Source organism: Balaenoptera ricei, chromosome 13 (genome assembly GCF_028023285.1).
Source record: "Balaenoptera ricei isolate mBalRic1 chromosome 13, mBalRic1.hap2, whole genome shotgun sequence".
NCBI classification, from domain to species: Eukaryota; Metazoa; Chordata; class Mammalia; order Artiodactyla; family Balaenopteridae; genus Balaenoptera; species Balaenoptera ricei.
Genome location: NC_082651.1, coordinates 11,348,945 through 11,374,064, shown reverse-complemented (window position 1 = coordinate 11,374,064; position 25,120 = coordinate 11,348,945). Strand labels below are relative to the sequence as shown.

At 41.0% G+C, this 25,120-nt stretch overlaps 1 protein-coding gene across 7 annotated transcripts in view; it reads left to right on the top strand.

The window, feature by feature from the left end:
- NPHP1 (nephrocystin 1) overlaps nt 1–24,627 on the top strand; it is a 60,241-nt gene extending 35,614 nt beyond the window's left edge. For 3 of the 7 annotated variants that reach the window (XM_059942417.1, XM_059942416.1, XM_059942419.1), the window contains 9 exons: nt 2,804–2,878; nt 5,206–5,316; nt 6,760–6,842; nt 8,689–8,765; nt 9,699–9,798; nt 18,185–18,297; nt 20,323–20,396; nt 22,310–22,354; nt 23,844–24,627. In XM_059942417.1, the coding sequence (XP_059798400.1) occupies nt 2,804–2,878; nt 5,206–5,316; nt 6,760–6,842; nt 8,689–8,765; nt 9,699–9,798; nt 18,185–18,297; nt 20,323–20,396; nt 22,310–22,354; nt 23,844–24,116 (951 nt within the window). In that variant the 3' untranslated portion in view covers nt 24,117–24,627. Of the gene's footprint in view, nt 1–2,803; nt 2,879–5,205; nt 5,317–6,759; nt 6,843–8,688; nt 8,766–9,698; nt 9,799–18,184; nt 18,298–20,322; nt 20,397–20,976; nt 21,135–22,309; nt 22,355–23,843 lie in introns of those variants that run through there. The other 4 variants (XR_009506401.1, XM_059942421.1, XM_059942422.1 and 1 more) reach the window with 4 other exon arrangements.
- The last annotated feature ends 493 nt before the right edge of the window (nt 24,628–25,120 follow it).

Below are 25,120 nucleotides of genomic sequence, written 5' to 3'. Positions count from 1 at the left end.
ATCCTTAAAAATTGATTGAAAACCCTTAAGAACTCAGTAAGAAATAATACATCAACTAATTGTATTGGTTTTGCCAATAATAAAAGAAATAGAAAACAAGTGTAAATCTCACATTTAGACTCTTATCTTAGAAAGTTACAATCTTCCAATTTGTTTATTCTTTTCCTTTTACATGTATTTTATACCACAATCTGACTTTTACTGGAATTAGCAATATTTGTTAAATTAGTAACTATTTCAAATACATAGAAACATGCAGAAAAAAACATAACAGCTACCCATGGCCTTGTCACATAGTTCTATTGAAGCCTCTCAGTTTGCAATATGTAAATGTTTAGCCTAACTACTTAGCTGTAGATTATTCTCATAAATCTATAATCACTCTGTATTTCTTTCTCCTAACACACCAAAGATACTAACATGCTTTAGCTACCTCCTGCCCCATCTTGTCATCGTTGCCTAGAAGTTTTTTGGGTTTTTTTTTAATGCAAACAAATCGTTTTTTTAAAAACAATAAATATGTAATTACGTATAGTGACATACTTTGTTAATATCTATGCTCAGGGTTGTTTCTTGTATTGTTAGTATTTGATTTCTTCGTGTGTCCTTAGAAGCACATTTTATGCAGAAGATAGTTTACCCTTCCCCCCCCCGCAGCCAAGCCCCCACCAATCTAATGGTGTTGCGGTTGCTACCAGCAATACTACCCCCACCTCCAAACTCCAGTCCAGAACCAGACCTTACAGTGGAGTTCAGCGTTCTTGATCTAAGGTGATGTCAGGGACATCACCGATTCATTAAAAGGTTCACTTGTTTACTTGGCTCTGATCCTGGCGTCATGGCTCCATCTTTGTCCTCCTGCCTGCTTAGGCTCTTTACTTCCTGTGAGGAGGCAGGTTGGCCACCACCTTTCTTCCACCCTACCGGCTTCAAGCAATAAGGCTGTCTCTGTTCCTCTATCACGTGTTGAGTACCATTAGCCTCTGTAACATACAAATCCGGCTCCTTGTCACCACATCCCGCTCTAGACTCAGAGCCCAGGAGACCCCCAGTTTTAGTCTCACCCTATTCTTTGTTTTTCTCTTCTGTTTATGGGCCATTGAAATATTCATCTCACTTTTGAGTCCTCCTCTGTCTTTTTAAGTGTCACTGCTTTATGTTTGGAGCAGAGCAGCTGTGTTGAGGCATAAATTCATCTTGAGCAGAAGCCCTTATGCATTCTTTTGTTTGTTTGTTTTTAAAATATTTATTTATTTATTTGGCTGCGCCGGGTCTTAGTTGCGGCACACGGGATCTTCGTTGCGGCACGCGGGATCTTTTAGTTGCGGCACGCGGGATGTTTTAGTTGCAGCATGCGGAATATTTAGTTGTGGCATGCGGGATCTAGTTCCCTGACAAGGGACCGAACCCGGGCCCACTGCATTGGGAGCGCGGAGTCTTAACTGCTGGACCACCTGGGAAGTCCCCCTTATGCATTCTTGATGCAGTTTGCGAAGTGGAAAAATCTCTAAAATTTTGAATCCTTGATTATTCCATCCTTATGCTCTGAGCCAGTCATTCACCCTCTCTCGAGGCAGTTTTCTCAAATGTATAATGAGATGTTTGGACTAAGTCCTTTTTAGCTCTCAGAGTCAGTAACTCAAGGAAGATGTAAAATTATCAAGCAGAAGAAGTTATTCCTCAATCAAAATCAGCATTCTCCAAGTTGAGAAGATAAAAGCAGAGATCGTATGAGATCTCAATTTCAATGATTGCAAAGGAATTCTTAGATATTAGAAGTGGGGAACACTTCTTGAAAAACCAAGAAGGACCTTAGAATAAATAAAATGCAGTCTTAGATTAGACACCAGATAGTAATCAAAAGGAGTTTGTACTCCAAGAGCCCAGTCTGAGAATATATATCATTTTAGAAAGGGTTTAAATAAATTCATTTATATTAGTTGTGGAAGGAAATGAATGGAGACTTTCTCTGTGGAAAACAACTTAGCTGCCCATAAGATCCTCCTAGTTGCCTACCAATAGCGACACAGAGGGCAGTGAATTGAATTTGACCTCATAGGACACGTTCAGGATGATTTCTGATTATTTTTAAAGCTTAGTTTTAGAAATGCTATACTAAAATATTTTTATCTAAAATAAAAATTGTATATTATCTATGCTTCTGGAAAATGTCAGTTTTGGCCATAACTTTATAGAATTTGAACTCTTTTTTTTCTTTTTTTTTTTTACAGTTTTTGCTCCTTTTGTATTCTATTGATTTGTGTATATTATAGGACTAACTTCTTGCAATAGCATTTTATAAGAGATTAAATTCCAGGAAAAATATACTTTATGGGCCTAGGGATCTTGAAGAAAACTGTAACCGTGTATCTGAGCTGGTAGCAGTGTCTGTCTTGATGGCAGGGTAATGGATTGCACATAAAATGCTCTTGTGGGTCATATTTCTTAAAAGGTCGTTCATACCTAAAATTTCTCTGAATTTTCTGGTTAATCTATCTCATATATTAAGTATTTCACTTAATACAATTGATCACTAGTGCAAAGATCTGAGTCTGAATTCATTTATCAGTTCTTTCATTGTGTTATAAGTGCTGTAACACTTGTTTTTTTGTTAATCATTTTAAATGTTATGTATGTATAATACTTGATGTAAAAAGAAAAAAGAATTACAGAATTACACAAAGTAAGAAATAAAATATCCCTCTCTCCCTCTGCCCAACTGTTAACTGTTTGAGACTTGGAAGTGGTAACGTTTCAAAGAGCTTTCTACAATATGATTTCAAATGGGAAAATCTCATTTCAGGCTCTGAGCAACATTCATACAGTCAGGGCCACATGGCAACCTAAGAAACCCAAAACATGGACCTTTTCTCCCCAGGTAAGTAATCTGCTTACTTGTGAATGGAAGTAAGCAGAATGGAATGAAACATGAACTTTTTTTACCTGATAAGTATTATATGATTAATTTCTAAGGCAAGATTGTCAAAGTGTATTCCTGAAATAATGTATTTGTATTTAACACAGAATATATGGGGCCAGATTCGAATCTTTAGATTAATGTTCTTTGAGGACTTTGATAACAATTACTCATGTTTCTGACTCACCAAAGTTATAATGCCTATGAATCATCTCATTCAATGGATCACAGGGTTTAATTCTAGAAAATTCCCTCTGATGAAAAATGAAAACAGAAAGAGAAAACTTAGGAAATGTTTTTCAAAAATGCAATCTCCAACTGTGCTCATGAGAGTTGTGCTTTCTTCAGATAAAATCAAGGGTGACGCCTAGGGAACTGGTCATTACACCCAGGGACTGTCAAGGCTGGGACAAACAAAGGCTGGAATGAGGTTAAGTGGCTTGAAACCACCGAGTCAGTGCCACATAGATGCCAGTGGAGACAAAGATATCTTTATGTTCTTTTAATAATGTTAATTTTCTATAGTTCTATTTACTTTACTTTTTTTCTACCTTCAGAGTTTCATTACTTCCCTCCCACAGCTAACTCCCTTATGTCACTGCCCCTGAGAACCCTTCATTAACCTTCCCCTATTGCATCAGAAGATCTTACAGCAAGATAGAGGTTCACTGAGAGGACACAGCATGTGGAGGAGGCCCGGCCACCTCGCCTGTGGGCTGTGTGTGTCCACACTTGTCTACCACACGACTCCTACAAGTCCAGTTTGATCTCCTAAGCATCCTACTGCTTACATTTTTTAAAAATTGTAACAGTATAATTGTTCTACTCTTTTTAAAAAAAATTTCCTTTTATTTTATTTTTTTTATGTTTTGGCCACCCCGCGCGGAGTGCGGGATCTTAGTTCCCCGACCAGGGATCGAACCCGTGCCCTCTGCAGGGGAAGGGCAGAGTCTTAACCACTGGACCGCCAGGGAAGTCCCCCTACTGCTTCCATTTTGACACAGAACTTCACAGTTCTGGTAGTGCGTCTCTGTGCATGTGAAGTGGTTAGGGTAGAATTTTCCAAGGTTCTCCTGGATATAAAGATGAACTGTTTGGAGGGATAAATAATACGTATATGTTGCTTTGTTGAATGAAATTAAGCGTCCTTAGGTGTGAGGCATTCTTCCTAGGTACTGTGGGAGCTTACACGTTAGTAGAGAAGACACATAAACACATATAACACCAATATCCTCTATTTATGGAGCTCTGACCACGTGCCAGGCACTGAAGTGGGCCGTTACGTGCATTTTCTCATTTAATCCTTAGAGTCGCTCTAAGGAGTGGGTGCTGTTGATAACCGTCACATGGGCAGAATGTCATGTCACACAGGCAGCACTTGGGGATCCAAGTGCTGTGGAAGCACAGAGGAGGGTGAAATTAATTCTAGTCCTTAGGCTCAGGGAAGGTTTTATAGACGAGAAACTAAACTTTGAAGGATGGGTAGGATTTTATAGGCAAGGAAGAGGGATGTAGTTGTCCAGGGAGGGCGAATGGCAAGGGCAGAAGGGAAGGAAAGGAAAATTTCCAAGGCATGCCTGAGGAAAGTTGAGCAAGTATGTGTGCAGTCTACAATTTTAGTTCTGTTTCCAAAGGACAGCGGTTAATATAAATATAAATATCTTATCAGGGAATTTCCTGGTGGTCCAGTGGTTAGGACTCTGCACCTCCACTGCAAGGGGCATGGGTTCGATCCCTGGTGGGGGAACTAGGATCCCGCATGCCGCGTGGCACAGCCCCCCGCCAAAAAAATCTTATCATATATCAAACTATTTTTGTGATACCTCTGAAGACCTTGGTACAGTGCTTGTTTCACATTAGCCTCTGCTCTAAGCATAGAGTAAGTGAACGTAAAGGTAGTTTTCTTCAACACAAAAATTACATTTTAAAATTTCAAATCATTGGTATAGATGAGTCCAATCCATCTGCTTTTTGTTTCCTTTAAAAGACCTTTATTATGATGCAGCAGCATAAACTATTTATAGATGAATAGAGCTGAACCTTCCCTCCATTTTTAAAAAATTTATTTTATTGAAGTGTAGTTGATTTACAATGTTGTATTAACATCTGCTGTACAGCAAAGTGATTCAGTTACACGTATATATACATTCTTTTTCATATCCTTTTCCATTATGGTTTATGACAGGATATTGAATATAGTTCCCTGTGCTATACAGTAGGACCTCATTGTTTATCCTCCAACCATTTTTCATGTTTATTAGTAATTTTCGTTTTTGGTATCATTTCAGGTTACTGGCATCTTGCCCTGCTTGCTTGATGGTGACTGTTTCATCAGGTCCAATTCTTCTTCTCCAGATCTTGGAATATTATTTGAACTTGGAATTTCTTATATTCGCAATGTATGTCAGTTGAAAGATAAAGCTTTCTAAGGTGTCCGTTAAAGGGAAAGTTTTCCCTTATGTCTGTCTTTAGTAAAATAATTGAGGTTTTTATGTGTAATAGAATTTTAATCTCTTGAGGAATGAGAGTGACAGTGATTCTAAATTTTTTATGATGCTGCTTTTCCAGGAGTGTTTAAAATAAGTGTACTTGTTTACATTTATAGCTTGAGCGAACTCCCGTGCTTTTAAAGAATGAAGGTTGGAAAAACATGAGACCTTGCAGAAAGTGATAAAAGATGCTCAGCGGCTTTGCAGCGCAGGGCTTTAGCTCTGTCCTGGAGGGTCAGAGCGCCCCTAACCTCGTAAATGAGGGTTCTAATGAAGGGACCTGGCAGGGTGGTAATTTTTATAAAGGGAGCACCAGAAACTTGGATTCATTTACATCATATAGACTGTTGAATCAGTGGGTGTGGGTCTGTGGTAATAATTATATATTTCCATATATTCCAGTAATAGCTTGATAGGTGTAGTATGTGTGCTTGGGCTCGTGATAACCCAGAGAGCCAATTCTTATTACGTTAATGGTGTAATACCGTCCTTTCATTTCTTTAAGGCAAATTCATCCGTCTGCTGTGGGTGGGTAGGACAGGAGCAGGTCCCCCAGGTGAACCCCAGACGCCTCTGACAATTGACAGTGGGGTTAAGTTCTGAGCAGACGGACCCTTGAATGCTTTAAGCGGCTCATTCCATTTCTTACTGAGACAGAGCCTCCTACTCTCATGTAGTATTGAGGTGATCTGGAATCATCCCACAGCATATTTATGTCACTCAAGAAGCAATAGTGGGCTTCCCTGGTGGCGCAGTGGTTGAGAGTCTGCCTGCTAATGCAGGGGACACGGGTTCGAGCCCTGGTCTGGGAAGATCCCACATGCCGTGGAGCAGCTAGGCCCGTGCTTCACAACTACTGAGCCTGCGCGTCTGGAGCCTGTGCTCCGCAACGAGAGAGGCCGCGATAATGAGAGGCCCGCGCACCGCGATGAAGAGTGGCCCCCGCTTGCCGCAACTAGAGAAAGCCCTCACACAGAAACAAAGACCCAACGCAGCTATAAATTAAATAAATAAATAAATAAATAAATAAATAAATAAAAACAAAAAAAAAACTGCTACAGTCTAAAAAAAAAAAAAAAAGAAAAAGAAACGATAGTAACAGTTGTCGTATCATCAGCTTTAGGGGTTTTTCAGGAGCAATTTAACGAGAGAAGATTTTCACTTTACATCCTGCCTTTACCATCTGGCCTGCAAGTCAAATGGGACTCCACTGGGTTTCACTTTGTTTTCTTGTGAAGAACTTTTTAGTTCTAAAGGCAAATACTAGTTTTATTCCTTTTAGAAGAACTTGGTATGTGCTTATAGATTTGACTGATTCAGACATTAAGTTTTATACACTTTTTTATTTTCTAGTCAACTGGTGAGAGAGGAGAATTAAGTTGTGGCTGGGTGTTTCTTAAACTTTTTGATGCCAGTGGAATTCCTATTCCAGCAAAGTAAGTTGGCTTATATATTCCTTCCAAATGGGTAATCTTGTGGAAATTCATTTTTTAGAATCTAGATACCTCAGGTTTCCAGAGTGTATTATTAACGTTTCAGTATCTTGTGTGGAGAGGGCTTTTAATGTTGATTTTAATGTTCTTTTAGGTAGTATATGAAAACAGCACACATGATCTCATCCTAGCAGGGAAGAATGACACATGTAGCAAAGGTATTTTAAAAGATATTTGCACCGGTTGTCTGCCGAGAATATTCTTTCAGTGATTTCCTGTGGTATTAGTACATTTCACAGTGCTGAAATAGAGCCTCATTCTCGCCAAAGAGTGAGAAAGCTGAGTCTGGGGTCCCCAGGTCCTCCGTGACTCCGCCTTTCTTCCGTAGGTGGTACATGGAAATTGTAGCGGCAGCCACTGTAAACAAATTTAAAATTTAAGACCAAAAACAAATATTTGTAATGCATTTGCAATATATACATAACAGTCACAAGATTATTATCCCTAATAAAAAAAGAGCTTTCAAAAATTAAGAAGAGGACAATCCAAATTTGAAAATGGGCACACACACACACAAATCTAAGTCTAGAAGATAAGAAACCCACAGAAGAGATACAGATGGGCCGTCACTAGGATGATGATTGAGATCCCAGATTTGGAATGGTAAAATTCAGGGCTGTAGCCTGGGCTCTGTCCGTGTAGCTGTAAGCAGGTTGTCTGCAAGCCTCAAGTTCCCCCATCTTTAAAATGGGATCATAATAGTTCCCAAGCCCAAAGGTTTAATTCAGATAATGCTCCCCTCTTCCATCTTTGCTGATACCGCAGGGGCGGGCGTGACCTCCTTACTGCAGGACAGAGGTAAAAGCCCTCCCCTGATGTTACCCCAGTGGGAGGGGGAGGGGCCTGTAGATGTAGAAGCCCAGGCTTCTTGTGGGGTTTTTTTTGTTTTTGTGCTTTTATTTTTTTGTCTTTAATACTGTTCAGGGTTTTTCGCTGTGCTTAGTGGGAGGGAAAAGTGTGTTTATCCAATCCTTCTTAAAGTGAAGTCATAGCTATTTTTTTAAATGAGGTGGAGGCCTATGTATTGATACAGAAACATCTCCAATGTGTATTATTATGTGAAAACAGCAAGTTGCAGAATCGTGTGTGTGCTGACTCCACTTCTGTTCACAAAGAGCTGTGTTTGTGTGCGTGTGTGTAAACCGTCCCGGAGGTTGTCTCTGGGGAGCAGAACTGGGGAGGTGGTGCCACAGGATTAAGGAGGCCTCTTACTTACCTTCTGCTTCCACACTTACAGAGTACGCAACTTTAAACGTGTGTCAGTTTAAGATTTACTGTTTAAATGTATGTGTTTGTTTCCATGTGTATAGGAAACAAATAGGACAAGGGGCTACCAAACTAGGGGGGAAAGAAGGGGGGAGGGATTTTTCATTTTTTGTTTATCATTTCTATGCCATTTGAACTTTATACAACAATCTACATGTTACTTTTATATTTTAAAAATAGTATGAATTCATAATAGCTTTATTTCCAATGATGATTTGAAACATTTGAAAAATGCATTTAAATAACACGAGTCATTAAAGTCAAAAGACCTTAATGACATCAATTAATCTTTCTCATTTTTATGTAGAAAAATGTATTTTCTATGGTTCATAGTTAAGAAAGAGACTTTATTTACTGAGATGGTAACCCCATGGAGGTATCAACAACCTTCATTCTCGTTTACCAATGAGGCATAAATAAAATGTCTGTGAATGCGTCTGTGCTAAAAAATGTTCCACTACTGACTCTACTGTTTCACAATGTCCATAACATGTATCCATCATGGTATATTTTTCTTTTGTAGAACTTATGAACTCTTCTTGAATGGAGGCACCCCTTATGAAAAAGGTGTTGAAGTGGACCCTTCAGTATCCAGAAGAGGTACCACTCTTCTGTGTTGCTTTCTTTCCTTTCCTTAAAGGTTAAACAAGCAGAAGATGCATCGGAGAAGATACCTATAGCCTAATAAGCATAACACTTTTCACCTGAATTCACATTTTTTAAAATATGTCATTTGATATTAAAATCTTAGTCATTTTTATCTAAGTGCTTATTTTCTTGGTAGCATATTTGAGACTCTAACGTAGGAAATTAGGATGCATGAGGACCCTGTATTGGTTCCTTTTCACTGAACACGGGGCCACAGAATTAATAGAATAGGCCAATTCAGTGATTGCCTATTGCTAGGTCAAAGGGTGTAGACATTTGAAATTGTGGTATACATGCCAGGTTGCCCTCCAGAAATACTGAGCATCTTTTAATGTGTTCATTGACCAGGCACTGTGCTAGGTAAAGGGAAAATGGAGAGTAAGGCAGATAGGGCCCTTGCCTCTTGGAGCTCAGAGCCTGTTGGGTTTGAAACTCCCCTCTTGCTCCTCAGACATCCCCCTCCTTGCTTCGTGATTTAGGACACACAGCACTGCTGCCGCCCCAGCAATGCCAGTCCCACCTTCTTGGAACAGGAAGGAGCTGGGATCTGGGATGCAGCTGGTTCTACTTGGAGTCAGACGTGCTTTTTAAACTCCTGTTTTCTTTGTCATCTGGCAGCAGTGATGCTGTCACGGTGTCTGATGTAGTGACAGCTCCAGGGGTGGGCCGGTTGGGTATGTTCTGAAGGTCCTTAGAGCACATCATACTTTATCAGTTCATTTAGGGCATATGGGCAACTCCTGCCTCTCATACAATTCAGCCCCACTGGTGCTGAAAAAAACTGTCTTATTTTTATATATAAAAAATTATATAAAATACTCTATTTTATTATATTCACTGCCTAAGCACTTAAAGTTTTGAGATGTATTTTTTATTTTTTTAAAGCACATGGTAGTGTTTTCCATCAGATGATGACAGTGAGAAGGCAGCCTCAACTTCTAGTAAAACTGAGATCTTTGAACAGAAGATCAAGGAACATGCTAAGGTTGGTACCTGCTGTTACCTGTCTGGTGAACTTGGGCCCATTCAGCGTTTGTGGACCATCTCTGCTTCTGGCTTCTCCACATGCTTGGTCACCTTTTGTTAGTTATTTTTTTTCCTCACTAATTCTTCTGCCAAGGATCAGTAGGGAAATGGAATAATAATACATTTCAGATGAGCTTATTCTTCTGTTTACCAGTTAGCACAAATGATAGATGCAGTCAGAAATAGTATAGAAACTTTTGAGTCAACGGGACTTACCATCCACAGTCCTACCCTTAGGCAACTTCGGGGAACTTTTTTTAATGTCAAGTTTGTTGAGGTATAATTTACACGCAGTTAAATTTGCTCTTTTTAGTTTAAGTTCTTTGCATTTTGACAAGTATATACAGTCATATAACTACCACACAGTCAAGATAGAGAATATTTCCATCACTATAAACAGTGAACTGATATCCCTTTGTAATCAGCTCTCCAGCTCTGGTCTCGGGCAACCGCTCCTCTGTTTTCTTTCCCAACAGTTTTGCCTTTTCCAGAATGTCCTACAAATGGACTCACACAATACATAGCCTTTTGAGTCTGGCTTCTTTCATCTAGCGTAACGCAGTTGAGATACACCCATGCTGTTGCATGTGCTAGTGGTTTTTTCCTTTTTGTTCTAACTAGTATTCCATTTGGTGGATATACCATAATGTGTTTATTTATCCACTAGTTGACAGATACTTGGGTTGTTTCTTGGTTTGGGCAATTATGAATAAAACTGCTCTATATATTTGCGTAAGAGTTTTTTTGTGTGTGTGGGCATGTCTTCCTTTCTCGTGGGTATAAATACCTAGGAGTGGGATTACTGGATCATCTGGTGTTTGTTTGACTTTATAAGAAACTGCCAAACTGTTTTCCAATATGACTAGGACATTTTATACTCTCTCCAGCAACATATGAGAGTTCCAATTACTCCGTATTCTTGACAACATTTGATATGATCAATTTTTTTCTGTTTTGCCCATTTTCTTTATTTATTTTTGGCTGCATTGGGTCTTCGTTGCTGCACGCGGGCTTTCTCTAGTTGCGGCGAGCGGGGGCTACTCTTCGTTGTGGTGCACGGGCTTCTCCTTGCGGTGGCTTCTCTTGTTGCGGAGCACGGGCTCTAGGCATGCGGGCTTCAGTAGTTGTAGCAGTTGGGCTCAGTAGTTGTGGCACACGGGCTTCAGTAGTTGTGGCTCGCGGGCTCTAGAGCACAGGCTCAGTAGTTGTGGTGCACAGGCTTAGTTGCTTCACGGCATGTGGAATCTTCCCATACCAGGGATCAAACCTGTGTCCCCTGCATTGGCAGGCAGATTCTTAACTACTGTGCCACCAGGGAAGTCCTTGCCCGTTTTAATAAATGATTAGTGGTAGCTGTTGGTGGCTCTAATTTGCATTTTCTTCAGGGAGATTTTGCACTGGTAGAATCCCAGGTCAATCCATTTCTAACTCAGTAACCTCTTGGACAAGTCATTTACCATCTTTCTCAGGGTCTCAAGGTCTACGTCTTTAAAATGGACATAATAATAATATTAACCCCATCAAGCTCTGAAGAGGTTTAAGGAAAAGAAAATATATAAAACAGTTAGTATTTATAGTACATGGCACACAGTAACACACAATAAGTACCAGCTATAATTATTATTATTATTATTATCATATGTCTAGATAAATGTAAATATAATGGCAGGTGGCTGGCACTGTCATCAAATTTGTTCAGATGAGGATGTGCTATGTAGCTGGTAAGATCAGGGGGATTCAAAATAAGCTTTGAAGGTTTGGAAGAGGTGCCACTTGATGATGTGGCGATGTGGAGAGCACACAGTGGACAGAAGGGGCAGAGGGAAGAGCGTGGCTCGGGAACAGAGGCTGATGCAGTTGACTGGCCCCACAGTGACCTGCTCTCTCTGCTCGCGGATTATCAGGAAGCAGGGAACCTTGGCCCACCTCTGTGAATGGTTGCTTTTCTCATTCTAGATCATGCTCCCAGTTCAAATATCCCTTGTTCTTATCTCTAGTACCGAAATGTGTATTATAATTATAGTGTTAACAGTTAAATCTTTCAATAACCATTAATTTATGTGTTCATGGGCAGTATTCATTCTCTTGGCCTTTTTTTTTTCCTGGATGTTCATAGAGCCTATAAATTCCCTTTTTTTGGCCAATCTTTCCTTGGACAGTTTTTATTTTTCAAGATTAAAAAAAGAAGCACAGTAGCGGTCTTTGTAGAAGAAAAGCTAGAATCCTGTTTGGCCTCATCCTTCCTACTTCTTCAGCCTCCCGCTACCCCTCTTGTTGATAAGCTTTCGACAGTCCGAAGCACTCCCAAGCGTGTCTGTCAAGTACAGCTCTTAGTAGTGTTTCTTTGGCCCCAAATATCAGTTTGCAGATACGCTTTACAATCTAGAGATCAAATCTGACTTGGGTGTGCGGCGGTCAGATGGGCGGGCCCATTCTCCCAAAGCAATGAACGTTCTTCTGTATGCTGGGTTCTCTAAGAAGGGTCCCAGGTCCTCATCCCCTGACCTCAGGAACTGAGCCCTTGTTGGTTACCGCATACAGTAGGCACCCGAAAAATGTTTGTGAAATAATTTCTAAGTAGAGCTCTTCCTGCTGGTGTAAAAGTGGTCGGGAGCTCTGCTCTGCCTTCTGCGGTCCCTGGCCTCCCCCACCTCATGTTGGTGGGCGCTCCTGTCTCCTCCCAGAGCCCCGAGAGAGACCTGAGCACCGTCTTGAAATTGCCGCTCCACTTTGCCTGGTTCAGAAATGCGCTCTGCTCTCCTGGTAGTGTCAAGCATGGGCCGCAGGGCCCGCCGGCCTCAGGCAGGCTCTCCCAGAGGCAGGCCGTGGGCACGGTGAAGCCAGAGGCCTTGGGCCCTACTGCCGGGCCATGGGCTGGGGTGCGAGGGCTGTGCTGTGGGTCCAGGATGAGAGGCTGGGCTCAGGCCTGTGCACCCTGGAGGTGGAGCCTGAGGCGGGGCTGACCCTTCCCAAACTCCTGTCCCTGACCTGCCACCTGCAGTGAGTGGGGGAAGAAGGCAGCTGATGCTACCAACAGCCCTCCTCCTTCTCTCCAAAGCCCGTCCCGCCTCTGTCCCCACGCTCCCTTGCTTAAGAACTTCATCTTTTGGGATTTCCCTGGCGGTCCAGTGGTTAAGACTCGACGCTTCAACTGCAAGGGGCGCGAGTTCGATCCCTCGTTGGGGAACTAGGATCCTACGTGCCGCAAAAGAAAAAACGAAACAAACAAACAAACAAAAACCTTCATCTTTGTTTAGCCAGATTTCTCTGCTTGAAGGAGAAAGGACAGGGGCTCTTTTTGTTATGCCAAGGGACCTACAAAAATGCGGGCAGGGCCAAGGGTGGGAAGCCCAGTTATAATCTGCATTAGTGCCCAGTTTGCCCAGTATCCTTGCTGGCCAGCTTCATCCTGCCCTCTCACCAGCCAGCAGTCTTCCGTGTGTGTCTCCTTTGGCTGTCAGGAGCCCTGTGAAAATCCGATGAATCAACGTGGACTCGTCTCCTTGACCAAAGAAACAGCACCAGAATCCTGTCCCTGGGTCTCCTTTTATGGAGACAACTCCGATCATGTTGACCCTCAGCTGAGATGGAAGAGGGAGCAAATAGATCCTCCTGTTTCACCAAGACTTGCCTTTCTGATTTTGGAGCTGTTTTTTGATGGGGTTTAACTTGGTGTGATTTGGCCAAATGCATGCTTTTAAGCCTCTGATGAGGGAAAGCCCTGAATTTAGACCCAGACTCCCAGAGCACGGGTTCTGAATACCGAGAAATACCGGTCTGTGGCAGTAGGGTACATGCCTGTATATAAATATGCTATAAATTTGTTTATTTTCCTTTGCCTTTTTGATGTATGCCATCTTTTTTTCTCTTTTACTTCCATTGTATTATTGCTAAAAATAAATGAAGTAATAGTGTTGCTTGCCCGGGGCCCAGTATCACGTTCATTGCCCTTCTGTTGGTCAGTCTGTGAGGTCAGAAAGAAGTATATCTTTACTTCTTCAGCTCAGAGCTTCCTGGTCACCTTGGATTTGGGAAAATCAAAGGATTTCCCTAAAGGAAGCTCTGATAAAGAGCCGGCAGCGTTGCTTCGTGTTATGGGGAGGTGCCAGAAGGAAAGGAGCGCCTGCCCTGGGGGCGCTGAAGGCCTCCGCTGCAGGCTGGCCGCAATGCCTGCCAGACAGAGCAGGCCGGTCTGGGAGAGAAGGGGAGGAGAGAATGGAAGGAAGGTTCCACCCCTTCCCCTCGTAAAATTAATGTCTGTTTTTCCGCATGAGACATGAGTTCGGGCTTGCTGCTGAAACACTGCCCACGTGAGCCATAGACCAGAGGGCGGGGTGTAGAACCACCCTTGGGAATCACAGCATCAGCACCGAGAAGGCATGTGGTGGCATCAAGGCAGCTTAAACGTCCCCCCTGCAGCCAACCTGAAATCTAGGTCAGGTACATACAAGATCAGAATTTTAGCAGGGTTGGAAAAAGATGACTTCTGGCTCTGTGTATGAAATGCTCTATATGAATATAAGTGTGGTAAGAGAATCTGTCTTGTGTTTTGGGGCATTTCTAGAAATGCAAGGGTCAGGGAGTGGTCAAGGATATGTATCTAAATTCCGTGAAACTAGTCATAGGGACCCATTACTCCTGCACCATCCCCCGGGGTCACGTTCATTCTGTTCTCTTTCAGCAGGCGGGAAGCCTGGACATTACCTCTGTGATTGATTTTCCCTTCTAAAGTTCTCATCCTGGAAGTTAGAATGAAGGATTGTTTTCTGAAGTTAAAGTCTCTTTTAACTTTAGGTGGTTTCCCTTAGCCCAAACACATCTTCCTCTTGATAGAGGACATTGTTTGCAAGGTTTTCAAGATTTCCTATACGGTCATTCTTCATGCTTAGTGACAGAGTTCATGTATTTCTAAAAATAACACAGAAAATGTGTGTTTAGAATGATTCAAGACATTTTCTTGAGTATCTGCTAAGGTTAACTCTGGTGCTCAATATTCCCAGTATTTAGTGTGCACCAGGTGTCAGGTTTGAAAGCACTCACTTGTTGTATTTCCAGATTATATTTTGAAATCTCAATATTGAAATTTTATTTCTGTTTTTTTATTCCCAAGTATTTTCTTTCTTTCAATGCTATTAGATATGCTATTAAAGGAAATTAACGTTTTAATTTCCTTTTCAAATTGTTCATTGTTAGTATATAGAAATATGACTGATTTGTGTATGTTGATTTTATATCCTGCAACTTTGCTGCATTTGTTTATTAGTTCTAACAGTTTTGTGTGTGTGTGTGTAATCTTTAGGGTCTTCTACATATGAAATCACGTTGTGTGTGAACAGAGATAATTTTACTTCTTTTTTTTCTAACTTAGATGCTTTTTATTCATTTTTCTTGCCTGACTGCTCTGGCTAGGGCTTCCAGTAATATGTTGAATAAAAGTGGTGAGAACGAGCATCCTTGTCTTGATCTTGATCTTGATCTTGATCTTGGAGGGAAAGCCTCCAGTCTTTCTCCATTGAGTATGAGGCTAGCTATGGGATTTTCACATATGGCCATTATTATGTTGAGATAGTTTCCTTCTATTCCTAGTTTGTTGGGTGTTTTTATTATGAAAATATGTTGCATTTTGTCAAATGCTTTCAACATCAGCTAAGAAAATCACCTGGTTTTTTTTGCCTTGATTCTGTTAATCTAGTGTATTACATCGATTGATTTTCTTATTTTGAACCATCCTCACCTTCTAGGAATAAATCCTACTTGGTCATAGTGTGTAAAACTTAAAGTGCTGTTGAATTATGTTTGCTAGTATTTTGTTGAGGATTTTTTGCATCAGTATTCATCAGGGATATTGGTCAGTAGTTTTTTTGTTGTGTCTTTGTCTGGCTTTGGTATCAGGATAATGCTGGCTTCACAGAATGAGTTTGGAAGTATTCCTTTCATTTCAGTTTTTCAGAAGAGTTTGAGAGGGATTGGTATTAATTCTTCTTTAAATGTTTGGTAGAATTCACCAGTGAAGCCGTCTGGTCCTGGGGTTTTCTTTGTTGGGAGGTTTTTTATTACTATTCAATCTCCTTTCTAGTTATACGTCTGTTCAGATTTTGTATTTTTTCATTATTTAGTCTTGGTAGGTTGTGTGTTTCTAGGAGTATGTCTGTTTTATGTAGATTATCGAATTTGTTGGCATACAGTTATTCATAGTACTCTTTTATAATCCTTTGTAATTTTTGTAAAATCAGGAATAATGTCTCCTTTCACTTCTGATTTTAGTAACTTGAGTCTTCTCTCTTTTTTTCTTAGTCAATCTAGCTAAAGGTTTGTCAGTTTTATTTGTCTTTTCAAAGAACCAGCTCTGCTTTCATTTATTTTTTTCTGTTGTTTTCTATTCTCTATTTTGTTCATTTCTGCTCTAATCTTTATTATTTCCTTTCTTCTGCTACCTTTGGGTTTCATTTGTTTTTCTTTTCAAGTTCCTTAAGGTGTAAAGTTAGGTTGGTGATTTGAAATCTTTCTTCTTTTTTAATGTAAGTATTTGTAGCTATAAAATTTCCCTCTTAACACTGCTGTCACTGCATCCCATAAGTTTTGGTGTGTTGTATTTTCATTTTATTTGTCTCAAGATATTTTCTGATTTCCCGTGTGACTTCTTCTTTGAGCCATTGGTTGCTTAAAAATATGTTGTTTGATATCCACATATTTGTGAATTTTCCAGTTTTCCTTCTGCTATTGATTCCTAGTTTCATTCCATTGTGATCAGAAAATATACTTTGGAAAAAAGAAAATATACTTTGTATAATTTGTCTTTTAAATTGTTAAGACTTGTTTTGTGGCCTAATATATGACCACATATGTTAGGAGAATGTCCTGGAGAATGTCCCATGTGCACTTGAGAAAAATGCATATTCTGCTGTTGGGCAGAGTGTTCTGTATATGTCGGTCAGTTACAGTTGGTCTGCAGTGTTGTTCAAGTTCTCTTTCCTTATTGACTTTCTGTCTGGTTGTTCTGTCCCTTATTGAAAGTGGGGTAATGAAGTCCCCTACTATGATTGTAGATCTATTTCTCTCTTCACTTTTGTCACTGTTTACTTCATATATTTAGGAGCTCTGACGTTTGTTGTATATGTTTATAATTGTTATATCTTCAGTTGACCCTTTTATATGATGAATTGACCCTTTTATCATTATATAATATCTTTCATTGTAGCAGCTTTTTGGCTTAAGGTCTGTTTTGTCTGATGTTAGTATAGCTATCCCTGCTCTCTTTTGTTTACTATTTGCATGGAATATCTTTAACTATCCTTTCATTTTCAGCCTATGAATGTCCTTAGATCTAGAGTGCGTCTCTTGTAGACACAATATAGTTGGATCCTGTTTTTTTAATCCATTCTGCCAATCTATGTCTTTGGGTTGGGGAGTTTAATCCATTTACATTTAAAATAATTACTAATAGGGAAGGACTTAACTGCCATTTTGTTATTTGTTCTCTATATGTTTTAAGGGGTTTTTTTGTCCCTCCTTTCCTCCCTTACTGCCTTCCTTTCTATTTAATTGATTTTTTTTGTAATGATACATTTTGATTTTCTTTTGTGTATATTCTATACTTTTTTGTGTGTCTGTGGTTACCATGAGGATTACATACAACATCCTAAAGTTCTTACAGTCTATTTTAAGCTGATATCAATGTAACTTCAATATTGAAATTTTCTTGTCCTTGAGACCTTACTACAGTATGTACCAGGCACTGCATTAAGCATTCTACATTTACCTCATTTTAATCCTTTTAGTAACCTGAGATGCAGCTCTGACTATCTGTGTTCTACAAATGAAGAAACCAAAACACAAGGAGAATAAATAATTAACCCCAAATCACATAGCTAGGAGGTAGCACAGCAAAGTGAGAATTCAGTCTGATCTGCCACACCCTCCTGTGTTCCACCCAGCACCGGAACCGTCTGAACTCGTTTCCTCTGCATTCGTCACATCAGGTGGGGTGGCAACATGGCTTTGTTAAAACTTGTAGCTGACTAGTCCCGTTCTTTCTAAAACACATAATTGATGACTTTTATTTTTTATTCGACATTTAACATGGGTGTATATGCGAACATGGAAACACAGGAATGGGAACCCAGAGTTGCAACTTGAAAATATACACGTAAAAATAAAAGTTTTCTGAAGTTTAACGTGGTCAACTTATAGTGGAAGTTTTCCTTAAAATTATTAAAAATTTTTTTCAATAATGAAGCAAAACTTGAAACTCTTCATTCGAGTAATAAGTATACATTTTAAAAACACTGTAGGTTGGATTGTAGGGGATTGTTTAATGAATACATTTTTTTTTTCTTCTTTAATAGTCTACTGCCGGAAACATTAATTGGAAGTATGTGCTCCGTTCATCTGTTGATATTTTATCGCCAGATTCTTGGAGACGTGCTGCTGAAAGACAGGATGAGCATGCACAGTGCTGGTGAGAAGTCTTCGCAGTTTCCTTACATATAGCAGTGCATCACGCTTTGAGTAAATGTAACCTCTGCCAGCCTTTATCTTCTGCTTCTGAAGGTGACATTTGGAATAAAGTATTTAGAATAGCATCAGTGTCAGTCACTTACTTCAGATGCAAAGCATTGTGCTCAGTGTGCATCCTGTGTGAGCTCCGTACTGTTAACGTTCTTTACAATATACGCTTTTTACCATTCAGATTCTGGGGACTTGAGATCCTAAATTTCAGATGTAATCATGTTTTCCCTTAATGTCTTTAATAATGTTTTTACTACGTGTTTGATATGTATTATCAACTTTTTGGAAAGAGACCAAAATTACCCAAAATAACTGGTTCTTAATGCAAGAAGTTTAAAAATCAATAAAATTGGTGAATCCAGGTAAGAGGTGTTCAGGAGTTCTGTTTTTATTCTTGCAACTTTTTTGTCAGCTAGAAACTTTTTCCAAGTAAAATGTTAAAAAGTAATTTTAAAAAATCAGTGAACTGTCACACATGATTGAACTTGCACAGAGATATGCATGTGTTGTAAGAATTACCTCCAAAGAAAGTTTAATTTTATTGGATATTCTTTATTGAGTGCCTAGTGTATGCCAGGCATTGTGCCAGGACCCACTGATGAATGAGACAGGCACCATCATCCCTACTCTCGTGGAGCAACAGACTTCAAACACAAAATTATATGAATAATCCTTTTCAACCTCAAGTGTTCTGAAGGGAAATACACAACAAGAGCGCACCCTAGGAAGACCTGAATTAATTCATAGGATGAGGGAAGGCTTCCCTGGGCAAGGAATATTTAAGACAAGACCTGAGAGAGGGGTTAGACATACAGGGGAGATGGGTGGGGGCGGATCCTTTCTGGATAGAGGGACCAGCATGTCTGAAGACCCAAGGCAAGAAAACCTGAGTGCACCGGAGGGATTGAAATTGCAGGCAGGCCAGTGTGGCTGGACTAAAGGGAGAGGGAGAGAGAGCCCCATGACAACTTGGCTCTCGTGGGCAAGTGGAGTTCACGGTTAGACACGAGTCCCCTCCCAGGGACACACCACCTGGATAGGTAGATAGAAATGGAACTACCTAGAGTCAGAGAAGCACCAGCATTTCTCAAGGAATAATTGTAATTCTAAAGGAAGGACAGTTTAAGGCTTCTAGTCATCACTTGCCTCTGAATTTGTTTCAATGGCTCTAGAAAAACTTCACGAACGACCTGACTCCTTAGAGAGGATAAGGCTTATTCGTTTTCCTATAGGTAGGGAGAAGGCTACTCAGAATTGTTGGCTTCGTTTGAACCTGCGCATCAGAATAAACTTAGCAAGACCTAGAGAGAGGATTTTTCTCTACTGAGGACACAAGATTATAGAAGTCATTGCCCTTGCCGTTTCTGAAGTGTCCTTCCTGGTGGGCCTCTTTGCACAGCCTTCCACGTGCCATTATTGATTGTGAAATATCAGTATTCTCCTGCTCAGTATTTAGGCACGTGGTCAGAATCCCCACCTCCTGATTCCTTCCGATGTCATCCACGACCATCCGTTGGCCCCAGGCTGGGCAGGAGCTGCCCGCCCTCCACCTCCTTTCCCTTGGTGCCTCCTGGTTCCCACTCAGCCTCCTGAGAGTGTGGGTGCCTCCTAATTGGAAGATTTCTCTTACCACACCACACTTCAGTCATGAGGAGGAAAGAGAGGTTGAAAAAAAAACATAGAAAGAACAAAATGTTCTAGTCTTATTCTGTTCAGAGCCACTTTACTCCCACCTAAAAGCTTTATCTACTTGGTACCAGACTCATTTCAGACTTCCCCGGGGTGTGGATATAGGGGCAGATGGAGGCTGAGGGGGCAGCTTCCAGCCCTCCGAGAGGTTAAAGTGGGTAGAATGTGTTATCAACAAATCATGTGGCACAGTAATTTCAATCTGAGCGAATGTTTTTATGTCTGTTGCTATAAAATACATTGGCTGAAGTTTACATAAAATCCTTTTTATTCTTTTGTATTTCAGATTTAATTAGTAATCCAGTGCTGGCCACCTTCCCCAAGCTCTTGGAGCAGCCTGACATAATGGATGCACTCAGGGTGGGTAGTATGCATCATGATGGAAACCTGGCGGGTTCTAAAAGCGGTTAGACATACTGCATAATGAGTTCTGACACCGACTCTAGGTCTTTGTGGGATTTGTTTCTTCCCTATTTGGATGATGTCTCCCGATCCCTGTCTATTGTCTAGCTAACTTTGTCTCATCTGTCCTTTCTTACTATGGATGTTACTTCCCCAGGGCTGCCTTCCCTGACCCAATAAGCAGATGGAGTGCCTGCCGTATACCCCATTGCCATCTCCTCCCTATTGTTTGTTCCTTGACTTAAGATGGCCACCGATTGTGTCCTAAGAGCAAAAATCCAAAATGGTTTGTTAGATAAATTGACTGAGTTTTCAGAGGAGAATCAGGGCACGCATATCATTTTTATTTTAATTTGAAGTATGTTATCTGTTGTATGAAAAAGCAGCTGGATATTAGGTTGAACCATATGAAATCTCTTTAATTTTTAGCCATTTATTGGCCTTCAAAAGCGGCAGTTTCATAAAGTTCAACTTAAATATCAGAATCAACAAATATTAGGCCTGTGAGGCAAATACTCAGATAACATAAGTGCTGTAGGGGATGTGTAACCCAGGTCCTTGCAGACTTAAAGAAGGCAGCATATGAAGATCAGGATCCCGTTTCATGGAAGAGGTCCTCCGTGAGATGCACCTCATAAAAGCCTGGGGGCCACGTCGGGCTTCGACGTGCCGAGACGGGAGAAGAAGACATCACAGGTGGGAGAATCAGCATGAGCGAACATTTTGAGGCAGGAAGGAATAGGGTGTGTTCTTGAGGAGAGCAGATGACCCAGTCTGGCGTGTCGGATGTCGTCTGTAGATGGTCAGGGTCGATCTGAGTCTCATCCTGTGGGTGAAGAGTGTGGTAGGCGGTGGGCAATCCATGAAGGGTTTTGCTTTCGGAACCCCGGACAGCACAGAGACGTGGAGAAGCACATGCGCAGGAGGGAGGGGAGCTGTGCTGGGAGGTGAGTCCTCTCGATAAGGAGGGAGGTCGTACGGCCCGGTTGAGTTGGAAGGACGAAGCATCATCTACGGAGGTGTTTATTAGACTTTGCAACTGATTTCACGTGCTGGTTTGGCTGGGGAGGGGGTGTCAACAGTAATGGTGAGGTTTTAGAAAAAGATGTAAGAAAATGTTCTTGGCATTTGCTTTTCTGTAATTTCAGACAAGCTCATCCGGCACTATAGTTAGATAACGCAGAATTTCTCTTTCTTCCCCTACAAAGCATTAGTATATTAATATTTACTCGTTATACAAAAGGTACATAAGTTGATTCATTCAACAAATATTTCACGAGAGCCCACTATGGCTAAGGCACCATGCTGGGCCCTGGAAGGTCTTTGATGCATACTTCTGTGGGGTTAATTGAACTCTGGGTTTTTTATTTCTTTAAAGAAGCTTTTGTGAAACTTTGTGCACAGGTTGGAAATAGTTACTTGCAAAGCTGTACTTCATTCTATCTCTCCCTGACCATTGTCCTCATCTCGGCGAACAGAATTGTCGAGGAGTATGGTATTTGGCAGAATTTTCTATGTTCATGACTGTCTTACCTTAAAAGCTTAATGGTATTTTATTGTTTAGGTGCTGCGTTGGTGCAGTTTGCATGGATGTGTTAGCATTGCACTGATTCTGTTCTTAAATTAGTTTTGACTTGTAAGAAAGAATCATGGGCTTCTGAGGAATCGTTCACTGATACATCCCGCCTCGTCAGTCTGGTTCTGGGTCATTAGCACTTGATGCCTAATTAGAGATTCACTCCTTACATGTGCAGGATCTGTACAGAGTTTGTAATCCTGTCCGTAAGTTTAATTACAGAGTGAAGTTGCAGAGGTGTGGCAAAGACTTGTGAATACTCGGATTAACATAATATTTCTATTTGCTTTTTTAGAGTTCCTGGGCTGAGAAAGAGAGTGCATTAAAAAGGTCAGACAAGGTAAGGTGATTGTGCACCCTGAGCTTCACGTGTTCTGTGCTCAGTGTCTGATGCACATCCTAATCATGCCTCTTTTTTAGCTGAAGTAACCGTGGTCCTAATCCCTCTTGACAGTTAAACGGTGTTATTGCGGTTGCAAAGACACCTTCCAAGAAGGGTATGGGTGATGGATTCCAAGTGTAAAAAGAAACACTTGATCGAGACAGTCATTTCAGATCACTGAGTTTATTGAACTGAGGGGAAGTTTCTAAGCCAAAGTGTCCCAGTTGGCTATCAGATTTCTCTCATTAAAAAAAAAAAAAAAAAAATTCCCCTAGCTCTCAAAGTCCGTATCAGGTAAGGAGAGGGAAGAAGAAAATTGGCATAAGCTGTAGCACACATTGAAAGCACGCATGGCTGTGCTTACATGGCCGGAGAGCGTGGTCATTACCAAACAGAACTTGCAGTGATCAGTGAGTAGTGGCTTGACTGCTCTAGTCTGGGATTGACAAACTTTTCTGGTAAAGGGCCAGAGAGTAAATATTTTTGGCTTTGCTGGCCACATGTGCTCTGTCTCAAATACCCGGCTCTGCCACAGTAACGCAAGGCAGCTTCAGGCAATGTGTAAACACCTGGGCAGGGCTGTTTTCTGTAAAACTATTTCTAAAAAGAGATGGCAGTGGGCTGCATTGGGCCCATGGTCCATGGTTTTCGGACTTCTAATCTGAACTTTTCATTATCCTCAAGGAATCATGGGAGAACAAACAAAGACACTAAAAATTAAAAAAAAAAGTGTATATATGTATCCTTATTTGAGTTTTTGTTTGACTAAAACTGGCAGGATTAATGCCCTTCTAGCTCGGCAGTGGTCATGTGCTGGGCCTCGGGCCTGTAGAAGCTGCCTCTCCACACACGGTAGCCTGCGGGGGCCACATCGCAGTGTAGACCGCCACCCCGGCTGTGATTCCCACCCCAGCTGCCGGAGCCGGGCCGCCTGCCCGTGTGGATATTGCCCAGCTCTTGTTATGGGGAAGCGGGGTTGACAACACATTCTTACTGCTTGGGGCTCCTTTCTCCGGATTTCACGCAGAGCCCTTGCTACCCTTCCCCTGTATCACCTTGACCTCATTCGGCAGTACAGCTGACTTCACGTTGTGTCTTAGTTCCATTTACCTGGAACCGCACCCTTGTCCCCGGAATTAGATTCTGGCACCCCAGTCCGCTTGATGGAATGTCCGAGACACTCCGTGGCACTCAGGGGGCACCCTGGCCTCAAGGAGCCCCTTGCAGACCCTCAGAGAGAGCCACTTGTCTCTCTCCGCGGTGACTCCTGTTGTGTCCACGTCCTGACTGAGCAGCCGGTTCAGAGCCGACTACCTGCCAGACACTGATGGCACCTCCATCCCACCCCCTAGACAGCTTCTAGTTAACAGAGTTCATACAATGTAACACTTGAGGAGGAATGACCTGGGTCCACTCACAGCCACTGGTGGTGCCGGTGTTTTCCCAGAGAGACAAGGAGCTCCTGAAGGCCGTGTTCCTCCTGGTTTACCACGACTGCGTGCTCCCCCTCCTCCACTCCGCGCTCCTGCCCCCGTTCAGGTGGGCAGAGGAGGAGACCGAGGCCGCCCGATGGAAGGTCATCGCCGACTTCCTCAAGCAAAACCGAGAAAATGAGGGCGCCCTCCAGGCTCTGCTGTCGCCAGCGGGGCTCCATGAACCTTTTGACATTTCAGAGCAGACCTATGACTTCTTGGGTGAAATAAGAAAGAACGCAGCCTGACAGCGGTGCCCCTTGACCTTCCACTTCCTGCTGAATCTGATAGACCCTCCATGGCAACCTGCATCGTGTGACAAAACCGGAAGTAACTGTCCCATCATAACTTAGGCTTTATTCTTTTTTGTTGAGGCCACATTCTATAAGAAATATTTATCTGATCATTTGAATATGTGTTAATACAATGAAGTAAATTTTTATAAGGAATACTATTATATCTAAATTTAAAGAGAATTTTTTTTCAAAAACCAACTAACAAATTTTTGTTTTGTTTTTCTTTTTCTTTTTTATTGAGTATAGTTGATTTACCATATTATGAAAGTTTCAGGTGTACAATATAGTGACTAACAATTTTTAAAGATTATACTCCATTTAAAGTTATTAATACTGCCTATATTCCCTGTGCTGTACAATATATCCTTGTAGCTTATTTATTTTATACTTAATAGTTGTGCCTCTTAATCCCCTACCCCTATCTTGCCTCTCCCCACTGGTAACCAATAGTTTGTTCTCTATATCTGTGAGTCTGTTTCTTTTTTTTTTATTGAAGTATAGTTGATTTACAGTGTTGTGTTAATTTCTTCTGTACAGCAAAGTGACTCAGTTATACATATATATACACTCTTTTTTATATTCTTTTCCATTATGGCTTATCATAGGATATTGGATATAGTTCCCTATGCTATGCAGTAGGACCTTGTTGTCCGTCCATTCTGTATGTAATACCAAGTAACAAATTTAAGTTAACTGTATCTATAGATTTGTATGAAAGCAAGATTTTATCAAAAGCTAAATTTATGACTATTCAAGAAAGTGAAAATATAATCTACAGAATAGGAGAAGATATTTGCAAATGATATATCTGTTAAGAGTCTAGGACCCAGAATATATTAAATATATGATTTTTGCTAATAAACTTTATGTTGTGAAATGTAGGGGAAATCAGAGTAATCTATTTGAGAAAGTTGTGTTATTAATCACTGAATTCAGTCTAATATTTGAATGTGGTT